This window comes from Pleurodeles waltl, chromosome 2_2, assembly GCF_031143425.1.
Source record: "Pleurodeles waltl isolate 20211129_DDA chromosome 2_2, aPleWal1.hap1.20221129, whole genome shotgun sequence".
NCBI lineage: Eukaryota > Metazoa > Chordata > Amphibia > Caudata > Salamandridae > Pleurodeles > Pleurodeles waltl.
The window spans coordinates 349,078,297-349,096,178 of record NC_090439.1 but is presented as its reverse complement, the minus strand read 5'-3'; the positions used below and the strand labels follow the sequence as shown (position 1 = coordinate 349,096,178).

The following is a 17,882-nucleotide window of genomic DNA, read 5'->3' as shown; positions in this document are numbered from 1 at the left end:
GCTCAAAAATCCTCGAGCCAGACCTGGGTTGACTTTGTTGACTACTCAGTGAAAACACTAGATGGTTGGATTCAAGGCAGTGGTGTAAGTAATTATGATGGGCTGTACAATTTATTTGTGAAAGAACACCTGTTAAGTAATTGTTTCAATGATAAACTGCATCAGCATCTGGTAGACCTAGGACCAATTTCTCCCCAAGAATTGGGAAAGAAGGCGGACCATTGGGTCAAGACAAGGGTGTCCAAGACTTCAACAGGGGGTGACCAAAAGAAAGGGGTCACAAAGACTCCCCAGCAGAAGGGTGATGAGACAACCAAAACTAAAAATAGTAAAGAGTCTTCTACAGGCCCCCAAAAACCTGCACAGGAGGGTGGGCCCAGAGCCTCTTCACAAAACAATGGGTACAAGGGTAAAAACTTTGATCCCAAAAAGGCCTGGTGTCATAGCTGTAAACAGCATGGACACCAAACTGGAGACAAGGCCTGTCCCAAGAAAGGTTCCACTCCAAACTCCCATCCAGGTAACACTGGTATGGCTAGTCTCCAAGTGGGATCAACAGTGTGCCCAGAGCAAATCAGGGTCCACACTGAAGCTACTCTAGTTTCTGAGGGTGGGGTGGATTTAGCCACACTAGCTGTCTGGCCGCCTAACATGCAAAAATACAGACAGCAACTCTTAATTAATGGGACTAGAATAGAGGGCCTGAGGGATACAGGTGCCAGTGTCACCATGGTGACAGAGAAACTGGTTTCCCCTGGCCAATACCTGACTGGAAAAACTTACACAGTCACCAACGCTGACAATCAGAGAAAAGTACATCCCATGGCAATGGTTACTTTAGAATGGGGAGGGGTCAATGGCCTGAAACAGGTGGTGGTCTCCTCAAATATCCCAGTGGACTGTCTGCTTGGAAATGACCTGGAGTCCTCAGCATGGGCTGAGGTAGAGCTAAAAACCCATGCAGCCATGCTGGGTATCCCTGAACTGGTGTGTGTGAAAACGAGAGCACAATGCAAGGCACAGGGTGAAAAAGTAGAGCTGGAGTCTGGAAAAATGGCCCAGCCTACCAAGAGAACAGGAAAGTCAGTTGGGAAACCAACTGCAACACAGCAAAAGAAAGGGAACCTCTCTTCTCAGGAAGAAGTTCTGCCCTCTGAGGGAACTGAGCCTTTGGAACTTGAACCTTATCAGGTTGAGCTCTTAGGCCCAGGGGGACCCTCAAGGGAAGAGCTGTGTAAGGGACAAGAAACCTGTCCCTCTCTTGAAGGCCTTAGGCAGCAAGCTGCTGAAGAGTCCAAAGGCAAGAAAAATGGAACACATAGGGTCTATTGGGAAGATGGGCTCCTGTACACTGAGGCCAGAGACCCCAAACCTGGTGCCACTAGGAGAGTGGTAGTGCCTCAGCTGTTCAGAGAGTTCATCCTAACATTGGCCCATGACATTCCCCTTGCTGGACATTTGGGACAAACCAAGACGTGGGAGAGGTTAGTCAACCACTTCTACTGGCCCAATATGTCCAGCATGGTTAAGGAGTTTTGCCTCTCCTGCCCCACCTGTCAAGCCAGTGGTAAGACAGGTGGGCATCCAAAGGCCCCCCTCATTCCACTTCCAGTGGTGGGGGTGCCCTTTGAAAGAGTGGGTGTGGACATAGTTGGTCCACTGGAACCTCCCACAGCCTCAGGAAATATGTATATCCTGGTAGTAGTGGATCATGCTACCAGGTATCCTGAAGCTATTCCCCTTAGGTCAACTACTGCCCCTGCAGTAGCCAAGGCCCTCATTGGTATCTTTACCAGAGTGGGTTTCCCTAAGGAGGTGGTGTCTGACCGAGGTACCAACTTCATGTCAGCATACCTAAAGCACATGTGGAATGAGTGTGGAGTGACTTATAAATTCACTACACCATACCATCCACAAACTAATGGCTTGGTTGAGAGATTCAACAAGACATTAAAGGGCATGATCATGGGGCTCCCAGAAAAACTCAAAAGGAGATGGGATGTCCTCCTGCCATGTCTGCTTTTCGCTTACAGGGAGGTACCACAGAAGGGAGTAGGGTTCTCACCCTTTGAACTTCTGTTTGGTCATCCTGTAAGGGGACCACTTGCCCTTGTTAAAGAAGGCTGGGAGAGACCTCTCCATGAGCCTAAACAGGACATAGTGGACTATGTACTTGGCCTTCGCTCTAGAATGGCAGAGTACATGGAAAAGGCAACCAAAAACCTTGAGGCCAGCCAACAGCTCCAGAAGTTTTGGTATGACCAAAAGGCTGCACTGGTTGAGTTCCAACCAGGGCAGAAGGTCTGGGTTCTGGAGCCTGTGGCTCCCAGGGCACTCCAGGACAAATGGAGTGGCCCTTACCCAGTACTAGAGAGGAAGAGTCAGGTCACCTACTTGGTGGACCTGGGCACAAGCAGGAGCCCCAAAAGGGTGATCCATGTAAACCGCCTTAAGCTCTTCCACGACAGGGCTGATGTCAATCTGTTGATGGTAACAGATGAGGATCAGGAGGCAGAGAGTGAACCTCTCCCTGATCTTCTGTCATCAGACCCAAAAGATGGTACAGTAGATGGAGTGATCTACTCAGACACCCTCTCTGGCCAACAGCAAGCTGATTGTAGGAGAGTCCTACAACAGTTTCCTGAACTCTTCTCCTTAACCCCTGGTCAGACACACCTGTGTACCCATGATGTGGACACAGGAGACAGCATGCCTGTCAAGAACAAAATCTTTAGACAGTCTGACCATGTTAAGGAAAGCATCAAGGTGGAAGTCCACAAGATGCTGGAATTGGGAGTCATTGAGCGCTCTGACAGCCCCTGGGCTAGCCCAGTGGTCTTAGTCCCCAAACCTCACACCACAGATGGAAAGAAAGAGATGAGGTTTTGTGTGGACTACAGAGGGCTCAATTCTGTCACCAAGACAGATGCTCATCCAATTCCAAGAGCTGATGAGCTCATTGATAAATTAGGTGCTGCCAAATTCCTAAGTACCTTTGACTTGACAGCAGGGTACTGGCAAATAAAAATGGCACCTGGAGCAAAAGAAAAGACAGCATTCTCCACACCTGATGGGCATTATCAGTTTACTGTTATGCCCTTTGGTTTAAAGAATGCCCCTGCCACCTTCCAAAGGTTGGTGAATCAAGTCCTTGCTGGCTTGGAGTCCTTTAGCACAGCTTATCTTGATGATATTGCTGTCTTTAGCTCCACCTGGCAGGATCACCTGGTCCACCTGAGGAAGGTTTTGAAGGCTCTGCAATCTGCAGGCCTCTCTATCAAGGCATCCAAATGCCAGATAGGGCAGGGAACTGTGGTTTACTTGGGACACCTTGTAGGTGGAGGCCAAGTTCAGCCACTCCAACCCAAGATCCAGACTATTCTGGACTGGGTAGCTCCAAAAACCCAGACTCAAGTCAGGGCATTCCTTGGCTTGACTGGGTACTACAGGAGGTTTGTGAAGGGATATGGATCCATTGTGACAGCCCTCACTGAGCTCACCTCCAAGAAAATGCCCAAGAAAGTGAACTGGACTGTGGACTGCCAACAGGCCTTTGACACCCTGAAACAGGCAATGTGCTCAGCACCAGTTCTCAAAGCTCCAGATTATTCTAAGCAGTTCATTGTGCAGACTGATGCCTCTGAACATGGGATAGGGGCAGTTTTGTCCCAAACAAACGATGATGGCCTTGACCAGCCTGTTGCTTTCATTAGCAGGAGGTTACTCCCCAGGGAGCAGCGTTGGAGTGCCATTGAGAGGGAGGCCTTTGCTGTGGTTTGGTCCCTGAAGAAGCTGAGACCATACCTCTTTGGGACTCACTTCCTAGTTCAAACTGACCACAGACCTCTCAAATGGCTGATGCAAATGAAAGGTGAAAATCCTAAACTGTTGAGGTGGTCCATCTCCCTACAGGGAATGGACTTTATAGTGGAACACAGACCTGGGACTGCCCATGCCAATGCAGATGGCCTTTCCAGGTTCTTCCACTTAGAAAATGAAGACTCTCTTGGGAAAGGTTAGTCTCATCCTCTTTCGTTTGGGGGGGGGTTGTGTAAGGAAATGCCTCCTTGGCATGGTTGCCCCCTGACTTTTTGCCTTTGCTGATGCTATGTTTACAATTGAAAGTGTGCTGAGGCCTGCTAACCAGGCCCCAGCACCAGTGTTCTTTCCCTAACCTGTACTTTTGTATCCACAATTGGCAGACCCTGGCATCCAGATAAGTCCCTTGTAACTGGTACTTCTAGTACCAAGGGCCCTGATGCCAAGGAAGGTCTCTAAGGGCTGCAGCATGTCTTATGCCACCCTGGAGACCTCTCACTCAGCACAGACACACTGCTTACCAGCTTGTGTGTGCTAGTGAGGACAAAACGAGTAAGTCGACATGGCACTCCCCTCAGGGTGCCATGCCAGCCTCTCACTGCCTATGCAGTATAGGTAAGACACCCCTCTAGCAGGCCTTACAGCCCTAAGGCAGGGTGCACTATACCATAGGTGAGGGTACCAGTGCATGAGCATGGTACCCCTACAGTGTCTAAACAAAACCTTAGACATTGTAAGTGCAGGGTAGCCATAAGAGTATATGGTCTGGGAGTCTGTCAAACACGAACTCCACAGCACCATAATGGCTACACTGAAAACTGGGAAGTTTGGTATCAAACTTCTCAGCACAATAAATGCACACTGATGCCAGTGTACATTTTATTGTAAAATACACCACAGAGGGCACCTTAGAGGTGCCCCCTGAAACTTAACCGACTGTCTGTGTAGGCTGACTAGTTCCAGCAGCCTGCCACACCAGAGACATGTTGCTGGCCCCATGGGGAGAGTGCCTTTGTCACTCTGAGGCCAGTAACAAAGCCTGCACTGGGTGGAGATGCTAACACCTCCCCCAGGCAGGAGCTGTGACACCTGGCGGTGAGCCTCAAAGGCTCACCCCTTTGTCACAGCCCAGCAGGGCACTCCAGCTTAGTGGAGTTGCCCGCCCCCTCCGGCCACGGCCCCCACTTTTGGCGGCAAGGCTGGAGGGAACAAAAAAAGCAACAAGGAGGAGTCACTGGCCAGTCAGGACAGCCCCTAAGGTGTCCTGAGCTGAGGTGACTCTGACTTTTAGAAATCCTCCATCTTGCAGATGGAGGATTCCCCCAATAGGGTTAGGATTGTGACCCCCTCCCCTTGGGAGGAGGCACAAAGAGGGTGTACCCACCCTTAGGGCTAGTAGCCATTGGCTACTAACCCCCCAGACCTAAACACGCCCTTAAATTTAGTATTTAAGGGCTACCCTGAACCCTAGAAAATTAGATTCCTGCAACTACAAGAAGAAGGACTGCCTAGCTGAAAACCCCTGCAGAGGAAGACCAGAAGACGACTACTGCCTTGGCTCCAGAAACTCACCGGCCTGTCTCCTGCCTTCCAAAGATCCTGCTCCAGCGACGCCTTCCAAAGGGACCAGCGACCTCGACATCCTCTGAGGACTGCCCCTGCTTCGAAAAGACAAGAAACTCCCGAGGACAGCGGACCTGCTCCAAGAAAGGCTGCAACTTTGTTTCCAGCAGCTTTAAAGAACCCTGCAAGCTCCCCGCAAAAGGCGTGAGACTTGCAACACTGCACCCGGCGACCCCGACTCGGCTGGTGGCGATCCAACACCTCAGGAGGGACCCCAGGACTACTCTAAGACTGTGAGTACAAAAACCTGTCCCCCCTGAGCCCCCACAGCGCCGCCTGCAGAGGGAATCCCGAGGCTTCCCCTGACCGCGACTCTTTGAATCCTAAGTCCCGACACCTGGGAGAGACCCTGCACCCGCAGCCCCCAGGACCTGAAGGACCGGACTTTCACTGGAGGAGTGACCCCCAGGAGTCCCTCTCCCTTGCCCAAGTGGAGGTTTCCCCGAGGAACCCCCCCCTTGCCTGCCTGCAGCGCTGAAGAGATCCCTAGATCTCCCATTGACTTCCATTACAAACCCGACGCTTGTTTCTACACTGCACCCGGCCGCCCCCGCGCTGCTGAGGGTGAAATTTCTGTGTGGACTTGTGTCCCCCCCGGTGCCCTACGAAACCCCCCTGGTCTGCCCTCCGAAGACGTGGGTACTTACCTGCAAGCAGACCGGAACCGGGGCACCCCCTTCTCTCCATTCTAGCCTATGTGTTTTGGGCACCACTTTGAACTCTGCACCTGACCGGCCCTGAGCTGCTGGTGTGGTGACTTTGGGGTTGCTCTGAACCCCCAACGGTGGGCTACCTTGGACCAAGAACTGAACCCTGTAAGTGACTTACTTACCTGGTAAAACTAACAAATACTTACCTCCCCTAGGAACTGTGAAAATTGCACTAAGTGTCCACTTTTAAAACAGCTATTTGTGAATAACTTGAAAAGTATACATGCAATTTTGATGATTTGAAGTTCCTAAAGTACTTACCTGCAATACCTTTCGAATGAGCTATTATATGTAGAATTTGAACCTGTGGTTCTTAAAATAAACTAAGAAAAGATATTTTTCTATATAAAAACCTATTGGCTGGATTTGTCTCTGAGTGTGTGTACCTCATTTATTGTCTATGTGTATGTACAACAAATGCTTAACACTACTCCTTGGATAAGCCTACTGCTCGACCACACTACCACAAAATAGAGCATTAGTATTATCTATTTTTACCACTATTTTACCTCTAAGGGGAACCCTTGGACTCTGTGCATGCTATTCCTTACTTTGAAATAGCCCATACAGAGCCAACTTCCTACAGGGACCACTTGCCCTTGTTAAAGAAGGCTGGGAGAGACCTCTCCATGAGCCTAAACAGGACATAGTGGACTATGTACTTGGCCTTCGCTCTAGAATGGCAGAGTACATGGAAAAGGCAACCAAAAACCTTGAGGCCAGCCAACAGCTCCAGAAGTTTTGGTATGACCAAAAGGCTGCACTGGTTGAGTTCCAACCAGGGCAGAAAGTCTGGGTTCTGGAGCCTGTGGCTCCCAGGGCACTCCAGGACAAATGGAGTGGCCCTTACCCAGTACTAGAAAGGAAGAGTCAGGTCACCTACCTGGTGGACCTGGGCACAAGCAGGAGCCCCAAGAGGGTGATCCATGTAAACCGCCTTAAGCTCTTCCACGACAGGGCTGATGTCAATCTGTTGATGGTAACAGATGAGGATCAGGAGGCCGAGAGTGAACCTCTCCCTGATCTTCTGTCATCAGACCCAAAAGATGGCACAGTAGACGGAGTGATCTACTCAGACACCCTCTCTGGCCAACAGCAAGCTGATTGTAGGAGAGTCCTACAACAGTTTCCTGAACTCTTCTCCTTAACCCCTGGTCAGACACACCTGTGTACCCATGATGTGGACACAGGAGACAGCATGCCTGTCAAGAACAAAATCTTTAGACAATCTGACCATGTTAAGGAAAGCATCAAGGTGGAAGTCCACAAGATGCTGGAATTGGGAGTAATTGAGCGCTCTGACAGCCCCTGGGCTAGCCCAGTGGTCTTAGTCCCCAAACCTCACACCAAAGATGGAAAGAAAGAGATGAGGTTTTGTGTGGACTACAGAGGGCTCAATTCTGTCACCAAGACAGATGCTCATCCAATTCCAAGAGCTGATGAGCTCATAGATAAATTAGGTGCTGCCAAATTCTTAAGTACCTTTGACTTGACAGCAGGGTACTGGCAAATAAAAATGGCACCTGGAGCAAAAGAGAAAACAGCATTCTCCACACCTGATGGGCATTATCAGTTCACTGTTATGCCCTTTGGTTTAAAGAATGCCCCTGCCACCTTCCAAAGGTTGGTGAATCAAGTCCTTGCTGGCTTGGAGTCCTTTAGCACAGCTTATCTTGATGATATTGCTGTCTTTAGCTCCACCTGGCAGGATCACCTGGTCCACCTGAAGAAGGTTTTGAAGGCTCTGCAATCTGCAGGCCTCTCTATCAAGGCATCCAAATGCCAGATAGGGCAGGGAACAGTGGTTTACTTGGGCCACCTTGTAGGTGGAGGCCAAGTTCAGCCACTCCAACCCAAGATCCAGACTATTCTGGACTGGGTAGCTCCAAAAACCCAGACTCAAGTCAGGGCATTCCTTGGCTTGACTGGGTATTACAGGAGGTTTGTGAAGGGATATGGATCCATTGTGACAGCCCTCACTGAACTCACCTCCAAGAAAATGCCCAAGAAAGTGAACTGGACTGTGGAATGCCAACAGGCCTTTGACACCCTGAAACAGGCAATGTGCTCAGCACCAGTTCTAAAAGCTCCAGATTATTCTAAGCAGTTCATTGTGCAGACTGATGCCTCTGAACATGGGATAGGGGCAGTTTTGTCCCAAACAAATGATGATGGCCTTGACCAGCCTGTTGCTTTCATTAGCAGGAGGTTACTCCCCAGGGAGCAGCGTTGGAGTGCCATTGAGAGGGAGGCCTTTGCTGTGGTTTGGTCCCTGAAGAAGCTGAGACCATACCTCTTTGGGACTCACTTCCTAGTTCAAACTGACCACAGACCTCTCAAATGGCTGATGCAAATGAAAGGTGAAAATCCTAAACTGTTGAGGTGGTCCATCTCCCTACAGGGAATGGACTTTATAGTGGAACACAGACCTGTGACTGCCCATGCCAATGCAGATGGCCTTTCCAGGTTCTTCCACTTAGAAAATGAAGACTCTCTTGGGAAAGGTTAGTCTCATCCTCTTTCGTTTGGGGGGGGGTTGTGTAAGGAAATGCCTCCTTGGCATGGTTGCCCCCTGACTTTTTGCCTTTGCTGATGCTATGTTTACAATTGAAAGTGTGCTGAGGCCTGCTAACCAGGCCCCAGCACCAGTGTTCTTTCCCTAACCTGTACTTTTGTATCCACAATTGGCAGACCCTGGCATCCAGATAAGTCCCTTGTAACTGGTACTTCTAGTACCAAGGGCCCTGATGCCAAGGAAGGTCTCTAAGGGCTGCAGCATGTCTTATGCCACCCTGGAGACCTCTCACTCAGCACAGACACACTGCTTGCCAGCTTGTGTGTGCTAGTGAGGACAAAACGAGTAAGTCGACATGGCACTCCCCTCAGGGTGCCATGCCAGCCTCTCACTGCCTATGCAGTATAGGTAAGACACCCCTCTAGCAGGCCTTACAGCCCTAAGGCAGGGTGCACTATACCATAGGTGAGGGTACCAGTGCATGAGCATGGTACCCCTACAGTGTCTAAACAAAACCTTAGACATTGTAAGTGCAGGGTAGCCATAAGAGTATATGGTCTGGGAGTTTGTCAAACACGAACTCCACAGCACCATAATGGCTACACTGAAAACTGGGAAGTTTGGTATCAAACTTCTCAGCACAATAAATGCACACTGATGCCAGTGTACATTTTATTGTAAAATACACCACAGAGGGCACCTTAGAGGTGCCCCCTGAAACTTAACCGACTATCTGTGTAGGCTGACTAGTTTTAGCAGCCTGCCACAAACCGAGACATGTTGCTGGCCCCATGGGGAGAGTGCCTTTGTCACTCTGAGGCCAGTAACAAAGCCTGCACTGGGTGGAGATGCTAACACCTCCCCCAGGCAGGAATTGTCACACCTGGCGGTCAGCCTCAAAGGCTCACCTCCTTTGTGCCAACCCAGCAGGACACTCCAGCTAGTGGAGTTGCCCGCCCCCTCCGGCCAGGCCCCACTTTTGGCGGCAAGGCCGGAGAAGATAATGAGAAAAACAAGGAGGAGTCACTGGCCAGTCAGGACAGCCCCTAAGGTGTCCTAAGCTGAAGTGACTCTAACTTTTAGAAATCCTCCATCTTGCAGATGGAGGATTCCCCCAATAGGGTTAGGATTGTGACCCCCTCCCCTTGGGAGGAGGCACAAAGAGGGTGTACCCACCCTCAGGGCTAGTAGCCATTGGCTACTAACCCCCCAGACCTAAACACGCCCTTAAATTTAGTATTTAAGGGCTACCCTGAACCCTAGAAAATTAGATTCCTGCAACTACAAGAAGAAGGACTGCCTAGCTGAAAACCCCTGCAGAGGAAGACCAGAAGACGACAACTGCCTTGGCTCCAGAAACTCACCGGCCTGTCTCCTGCCTTCCAAAGATCCTGCTCCAGCGACGCCTTCCAAAGGGACCAGCGACCTCGACATCCTCTGAGGACTGCCCCCTGCTTCGAAAAGACAAGAAACTCCCGAGGACAGCGGACCTGCTCCAAGAAAAGCTGCAACTTTGTTTCCAGCAGCTTTAAAGAACCCTGCAAGCTCCCCGCAAGAAGCGTGAGACTTGCAACACTGCACCCGGCGACCCCGACTCGACTGGTGGCGATCCAACACCTCAGGAGGGACCCCAGGACTACTCTGATACTGTGAGTACCAAAACCTGTCCCCCCTGAGCCCCCACAGCGCCGCCTGCAGAGGGAATCCCGAGGCTTCCCCTGACCGCGACTCTTTGAACCTAAAGTCCCGACGCCTGGGAGAGACCCTGCACCCGCGGCCCCCAGGACCTGAAGGACCGGACTTTCACTGGAGAAGTGACCCCCAGGAGTCCCTCTCCCTTGCCCAAGTGGAGGTTTCCCCGAGGAACCCCCCCCCTTGCCTGCCTGCAGCGCTGAAGAGATCCCGAGATCTCTCATAGACTAACATTGCGAACCCGACGCCTGTTTCTACACTGCACCCGGCCGCCCCCGCGCTGCTGAGGGTGAAATTTCTGTGTGGGCTTGTGTCCCCCCCGGTGCCCTACAAAACCCCCCTGGTCTGCCCTCCGAAGACGCGGGTACTTACCTGCAAGCAGACCGGAACCGGGGCACCCCCTTCTCTCCATTCTAGCCTATGTGTTTTGGGCACCACTTTGAACTCTGCACCTGACCGGCCCTGAGCTGCTGGTGTGGTGACTTTGGGGTTGCTCTGAACCCCCAACGGTGGGCTACCTTGGACCAAGAACTGAGCCCTGTAAGTGTCTTACTTACCTGGTTAACCTAACCAATACTTACCTCCCCTAGGAACTGTGAAAATTGCACTGTGTCCACTTTTAAAACAGCTATTTGTGAATAACTTGAAAAGTATACATGCAATTTTGATGATTTGAAGTTCCTAAAGTACTTACCTGCAATACCTTTCGAATGAGATATTACATGTAGAATTTGAACCTGTGGTTCTTAAAATAAACTAAGAAAATATATTTTTCTATACAAAACCTATTGGCTGGATTTGTCTCTGAGTGTGTGTACCTCATTTATTGTCTATGTGTATGTACAACAAATGCTTAACACTACTCCTTGGATAAGCCTACTGCTCGACCACACTACCACAAAATAGAGCATTAGTATTATCTATTTTTACCACTATTTTACCTCTAAGGGGAACCCTTGGACTCTGTGCATGCTATTCCTTACTTTGAAATAGCACATACAGAGCCAACTTCCTACACTTTTAATAATAAAATCTTTTTGAAAAAACGCAAATGGATTAATTCACTGTTGGCCTTTTCCATTACTATGTCAGATATTGCATTCTAACAAAGGTGCTTCAATTAGAATTGTGCAGTGAGAAGTGAATAGTGGTGAATGTGACAAAAGGTTTGATAGTGCTCTTTCTAAGCATGTGTACAGTGCCAGACACTGATATAACATTATGCAAAATGAAACTACATTATAAATATTGACATCAGTAATATCAGTCTGCTAGTATAAATGCTGATGTTTAGACCCTATTGAAACATTTTGATAGGGTATTCATCTGGACCAAAAATGGGAGGAACCTTCTACTTTACACGTTTGCTGTTTCGAAGTACATTGGTGGAGCTTGACAAAACACTTGAATTTTATAGGCTTAAAGAAATGGTAATGGCCTAAACTTGATCTAAGGGGAGACAAGTAGCTCCTTGCAGCAAGGCAACGACTCAGGTGATGTCCCTTCACCTCTGGGAAACTGGTTGTGAGGCAGACACCAGCTCTAACTGTACAGTAGGCCTCTGAGTAATATGTGGCACACTCCACCCTTGATCATACAGCACTTGGACCTTGAACCACAAGCAGGGTGGTGGGTTCCGCTTTCAGGCAGTCATAGCAGAATAGAAATGGGGAATCCCTGTTTGCACTTTCACAACTGGTTTGGGATAGCTTTCTTTTCAAATATCTTTTGCTGGCCCCTCTCTAGGCAAAACCTTAGTAAGAGTGATATTCATTACAGCAGGGTGACTGGCCTCAGTTAAGGGTCTCTTTCACCTTGAACAATGGAGACTGCAGTCCCACTCTTCACCCTTGCCACCTACCGAATGTCAGTGCTTAAGGAAGTCTAATCAGCAGCTCCTCTCAACAAACGTCCTAATTGATTTTCTAAAGGAACATTTTCTTCTCTATCCCCCACTTCAGTATCTTTATCTCCTCCCTCTAGCTTCAGGACTGTCAGCAATACACTTCCACTGTCTTGAAAAACAGCTTTACCCCCAGATTTTGCATAATGTTATGCCAGGGGCAACCAAAAGGAATTCCACAGGCCTCCATTATTTTGGCTCACTTATGGACACAATGCAGGTTGGCCACATACACAAACATGTACAACATACACTTAGGATGTTAGCGCTTGGATCTGGAGTAGCACATAGAAGTGGAACTTCACACCAGTGGGCCAGTAGACCTCTACTTCAGTGACACACATAAAAAGGTCTGGTCACAATTATGCATTAACAAAACATCATACGGTGCCTATGCGCTAAACGTGACAGATACAGTTGACCACTGTGCAATGATGGCATACTTGGTACACCCCCTCTAGGTCAAGGACAGGTTCAGGGCCTCACTCATGTCAAGTGACAGGACTGAGTCTCAGCACACATTAGATTAGTGTGAGGTTAGGGCCAAAATCATAAGCCAGAATACCAGAAACACAACGTTGAGCAGGCAGGGCAGTGGAACACAACTGTGTACCTTGCAGGAGACATTTTCATTCCAACAACCTAATTTATAATAGTTTTGTTTGTGCTTTGAACAATATATTTTGAACAGAAGTGTGGATTATTTGTGTATATTTGTTCTATAGTGGATCTTGTTCAAAATAAGAAACCTATGATGAAGTTAAAGTTGGCTTTCATTTTATTTCCATAGCTTATGTTCTATGGTGGGAAACTGAAGTACACTGCTGCTTTCCATGCCCTGGGTGAATCTGGAGTGTCAAACTTTGAGCCCCAGATTCTCATGAAGGGTGGTCATCTAAGTAAACATGTGATCTACATGGATGTTCCTGCCCCTGAAAGTGGTGTGAGAAGTGAAGTACAAGTAGAGATGAAAGAGGTAAGTACATATTGAATGCAACAGTGAGGTTTTTACTTTAAAGAAGATTTATCCATGCCACCTAGTACTCATGTATTGTGTGCTTCGTGGAAAAAGCATCCGAGGTTGTACAACACCTAACAGAAGAAATGCAGGCATCATCCTGGCTGAAAATGATGCCGCAAGTAGTACTGGTATCACACTAGGATAGCAGTAAAAAGTGCATGAATGGAGGGTCATGTTGGTGGTCTGTCCCCAGTTCCAGCTCTGTTGCCTATATCCTGTTCTAACTCCCTTGTTTCCTTCCTAACACCCCCCCACATCCTGGACCACCAATGGTGCAGACAAGCAGTGCTCCTGGTAACCTGCCTGTGTCCTCCCATTTTGAAGCCTAACTGCCCTTTTTCCTCTCGCTCACACTCACACCACTCCAGAACGGACAGGGATGCATTACATAGTTTATGCATGTTTGTTTCCTCGCACAGCCTTGCATGATGCTAAAATAAGATGCTTTAAGTTGCCTAACACTAGTTCAGAGAAGAAAATGGGAGCAGGAGTTGAAGCACTGATGGTGTAATGCACAATTCAACTTTAAATGCAGATTTACCTTCAGTGATGCTAATAATTATCATTGTTATAATTTGCAATGAAATGTCCCTAAGCACATTGATGCTCCTAACAGGGCATTAGTCTGAAAGGGCTAATGGCCTGGCCACCCTCTCCCTAGACCTCAGTGATGCCTGCTCCATGGACCATGTGTGGCTTCCTCCTAGAGCATGTACTCCTCCCTGTCTCTTGATGCTGTGCTGCCCACTAGCACTTTTGAAGCATTCTCTTTCCCTACCACACTAGAAACTACCACTTTCCTGACCCGGATCTGGGCTGCTCCTGATCGCACACTGCAATGCTCCCCCTGAGCCAGTACTTTTCCATCAGGAGACTGTACTGCTTCCTCTTGGAACCTGCTCTGATCCAACAGAGCCAGTGCCGCTACCCATTCCCATGCCCTTAACTTGTACAGTCCCTATGGACCCTAAGTTGACCAAACCTCTTTTCTCTGCACTACCTTCCTCTCCCCTTGGATCCTAGGATGCCCTTCCCCCCAAATGAACCAAACACTGAATACTTTTTCCCTGAATTACTCCAGCAATGGCACATGTCATGGGCACATGACGCTCAGTTGGAGAAATGACACCTTCTTCCCAGTCAAACCGCAGGATACATTAATCTTTGTTTCCAGTATGATAAGACTGCAGAACTAGAACCCCCATCTTAACCCAGGGGTGTGCAATGAAGTCCAAGCCCAAGTTCTGTCTGGAAAGGTTTTGGTACAGTGGAACCTGACAGCAGTACTATCAAGCACACTTACAATGCAGCACAAACCCTGGCGACTCCTTTAACAGGTATTTAATGGTACTTGGTCCAGTGTCACCACAGTCCTGTGTTGTGCTTCACAGCGCTTGTAGCCTACACACTATTGTGTCCAGTGATTACCCCCAGCCCAAAGGAAGAGTTTTGTAAATATGACATGGGTTGTGACCACAGACTGCGAACATTCATAGGTGCGTTGATGGGTTAGCACTGGTCCTCTTGGACTCACAAACAAACGCTGACTGTACCTTGGCAGCTGCATGGTTGATTTGTGCATCAAATTAGCGTTGGGATGAGTTGATTCTTGGTTGAGATTCACCATAGACTAAGGGCCCGATTTAGAGTTTGGCAGATATCTCGTCTGCCGTATTAAAATCCCATTGTAGCCTATGGGAATTGTAATACGAACAGGATATCCAGCACGTTTGTGACTGAGTAACCTGTCAGCCAACCTCTAAATGAGGCCCTAAATGGACCTCACGTCCCATTTAAGGTCACTGATCCCCAGGTCTAACAATTTCGGTTATGAAATACAGTTTTGGGCTTTTGGGCTTTTTTTCTAAAGGGGGGAGTGGGTGAAAGAATGAAAGCCAGTTCTTGGACATGCAACGTTAGCCATGGGTTCATAATTATGTGACGAATATTAATTGTACACAATTGAAAGAGAAATACATGTTCTTCTGTTATATGAACTTATTCTTGCTGGACTTTTTGTTTTTGTTCCCAGCATTTCTGGAAATATTTCAACTCGGTTTCCGAGAAGCATGTCACTCATTCAGACTTCCTTTCTGTTCTGAGCAACATTGAGTACATCCTCATTAAAGCCTCGTACGGTCAAGCATTGCAGCAGAGCAGGTAAGCCCTCAGTGAAAGTCTTATGCAGAAAAATCCCTCTATTATCTGTAAGGATAACAGTGAAGTTTACAATGTAAGAGACTACCCATACATTAAGGTCCAAGTTAGAGTGAAATGAGCAATTGGAGGAACAGCTTTCAGGTTTGAAATAAATTCCTTGCTGTGCATAAAAGCAGAACATATTATTTTAAAAGTGCCCTTGCAAATATCTTATATAAAAGTGTTGTTTTGCACTTTTTCCACTCTTATATTTTAGAATCTCCAATATCACAGTGGAGGTTGCGGTTCCAGGAGAGGGAATGCACTCCGGTAGAGAAGCAACACATCTTATAGAGACATGCGACTGTCCTGTAGGCTACACTGGGTTGTCATGCCAGGTAAAGTACTTGATAAAAGCTCATGATAAATGCAGTTTTTGACTTCAATCGCGACGGGCTGGTAATCCCGTTTTGGGTATAAGTTCCTGCTTGCGCCCAACACGGCAATATTATGTGTGCCCAAATCACAATTGTTTCCTCTCATGATACCTGCCTCAACAAAAAGCGTGCATTATTTGTACTTCTTGTAATGGGGAAGGACATTCTATTGGCACGGTGTCCTCCGATTAGGTGTCAAACTTGGAACAGTTTGTGCACCAGCGCCTTTTGTGTCACTCTCGTCGAAAGCAAATTAGGGGGAGGTTGCCAGCATGCACCTGTATATTGCCTCACCTTTGTGATTGGAGCTGGTGATAAAATGCCAATTTGGCTGTTTTAAAATGCGTTTCTGAGACCTTTTTCCTACTTGAAATGATCTGCTACTTTCCGGTTGGCGAATCTGTGTCCGCTTATGACAAGCCTGAATTGTGCAGTCCGGGCTTTTTATCTGAACTAAAAAACTAAGGCCCAGATTTAAGAGGGCCTAGCGCCTTCTTGCGCCACATTAATGCCATTTTTTAAAACTCGAATGTGGCCCAACGAGGCCAAAATCACCACACCAGATTTATAAAGTAATGCACTGCATGCATTGCTCCACTTTGTAACCCCTTGCATCACATTATGCCTGCACCAGTCATAATGTATGCTGGGGGCGCATAAAAATGTCGCAAAGAAACCAAAAACATTTATTTGCGCTGTTTTTTGCGGAATTTTTAATGCCTGCACAGACCAGGCATTTAAAGGAGGCACACCATTTCTTTATAATAGGCCTCAATGTGGTTTGCAGTATTAGGGCCATATGTACAAACATATTTTCCCATAACCACAGAATGGGTAAACCCCTTTGATACATGTGGCCCTTCGTCTCAACATTTTTTAGGCTAATCCTGCAAAGTACCAAACTAGCATGAAAAGTTCTGACACTAGTTCTTCAACTACCGTCATGGTGCACTGTATCTTAAATATGGCACACACATGGTGAAGTTAAGGGGGTACTTAGAGGTACAAGAAAAGTGCTGCTGCATTCGATGTAGCGCCACTTTATTTAAATCAGGCCCTTAGGGGCTTATTTACAAGCCTCTTTCACCACCGGCACATCACTTTTAATATGTGGAAAAAGTGACACACTGGTGGCATAAGAGGCTTGTACATAAGACCCTTACAAGCTCACATAAATTTTGTATTTAATAAATAAATAGGGAATCAAACTCTTTGCATTCTTCTGCCATCTGGTGGTTTTTCGAACAAAGTGCAGTTTGCTTTTATTTTGTTAGTGCCGCTAGTGGCTGTGTTTATAATGAAAAGCTTTGAAGCCTTTTATTATAGTCCGTGAGTGTAGGGAAATGCCTCATTGGCATGGTTACTGTAGGAAGTTGGCTCTGTATGTGCTATTTCAAAGTAAGGAATAGCATGCACAGAGTCCAAGGGTTCCCCTTAGAGGTAAAATAGTGGTAAAAATAGATAATACTAATGCTCTATTTTGTGGTAGTGTGGTCAAGCAGTAGGCTTATCCAAGGAGTAGTGTTAAGCATTTGTTGTACATACACATAGACAATAAATGAGGTACACACACTCAGAGACAAATCCAGCCAATAGGTTTTTATATAGAAAAATATCTTTTCTTAGTTTATTTTAAGAACCACAGGTTCAAATTCTACATGTAATATCTCATTCGAAAGGTATTGCAGGTAAGTACTTTAGGAACTTCAAATCATCAAAATTGCATGTATACTTTTCAAGTTATTCACAAATAGCTGTTTTAAAAGTGGACACAGTGCAATTTTCACAGTTCCTAGGGGAGGTAAGTATTTGTTAGGTTAACCAGGTAAGTAAGACACTTACAGGGCTTAGTTCTTGGTCCAAGGTAGCCCACCGTTGGGGGTTCAGAGCAACCCCAAAGTCACCACACCAGCAGCTCAGGGCCGGTCAGGTGCAGAGTTCAAAGTGGTGCCCAAAACACATAGGCTAGAATGGAGAGAAGGGGGTGCCCCGCTTCCGGTCTGCTTGCAGGTAAGTACCCGCG

General features: G+C 47.6%; 1 protein-coding gene across 1 annotated transcript in view; it reads left to right on the top strand.

Moving 5' to 3' along the window:
* Positions 1-17,882, top strand: part of LAMA1 (laminin subunit alpha 1) — a 979,910-nt gene that overhangs the window by 451,411 nt on the left and 510,617 nt on the right. Inside the window, exons 26-28 of the mRNA XM_069219856.1 lie at positions 13,053-13,238; positions 15,316-15,443; positions 15,700-15,820. Coding sequence (XP_069075957.1) covers positions 13,053-13,238; positions 15,316-15,443; positions 15,700-15,820 — 435 coding nt within the window. The remainder of the gene's footprint in view (positions 1-13,052; positions 13,239-15,315; positions 15,444-15,699; positions 15,821-17,882) is intronic.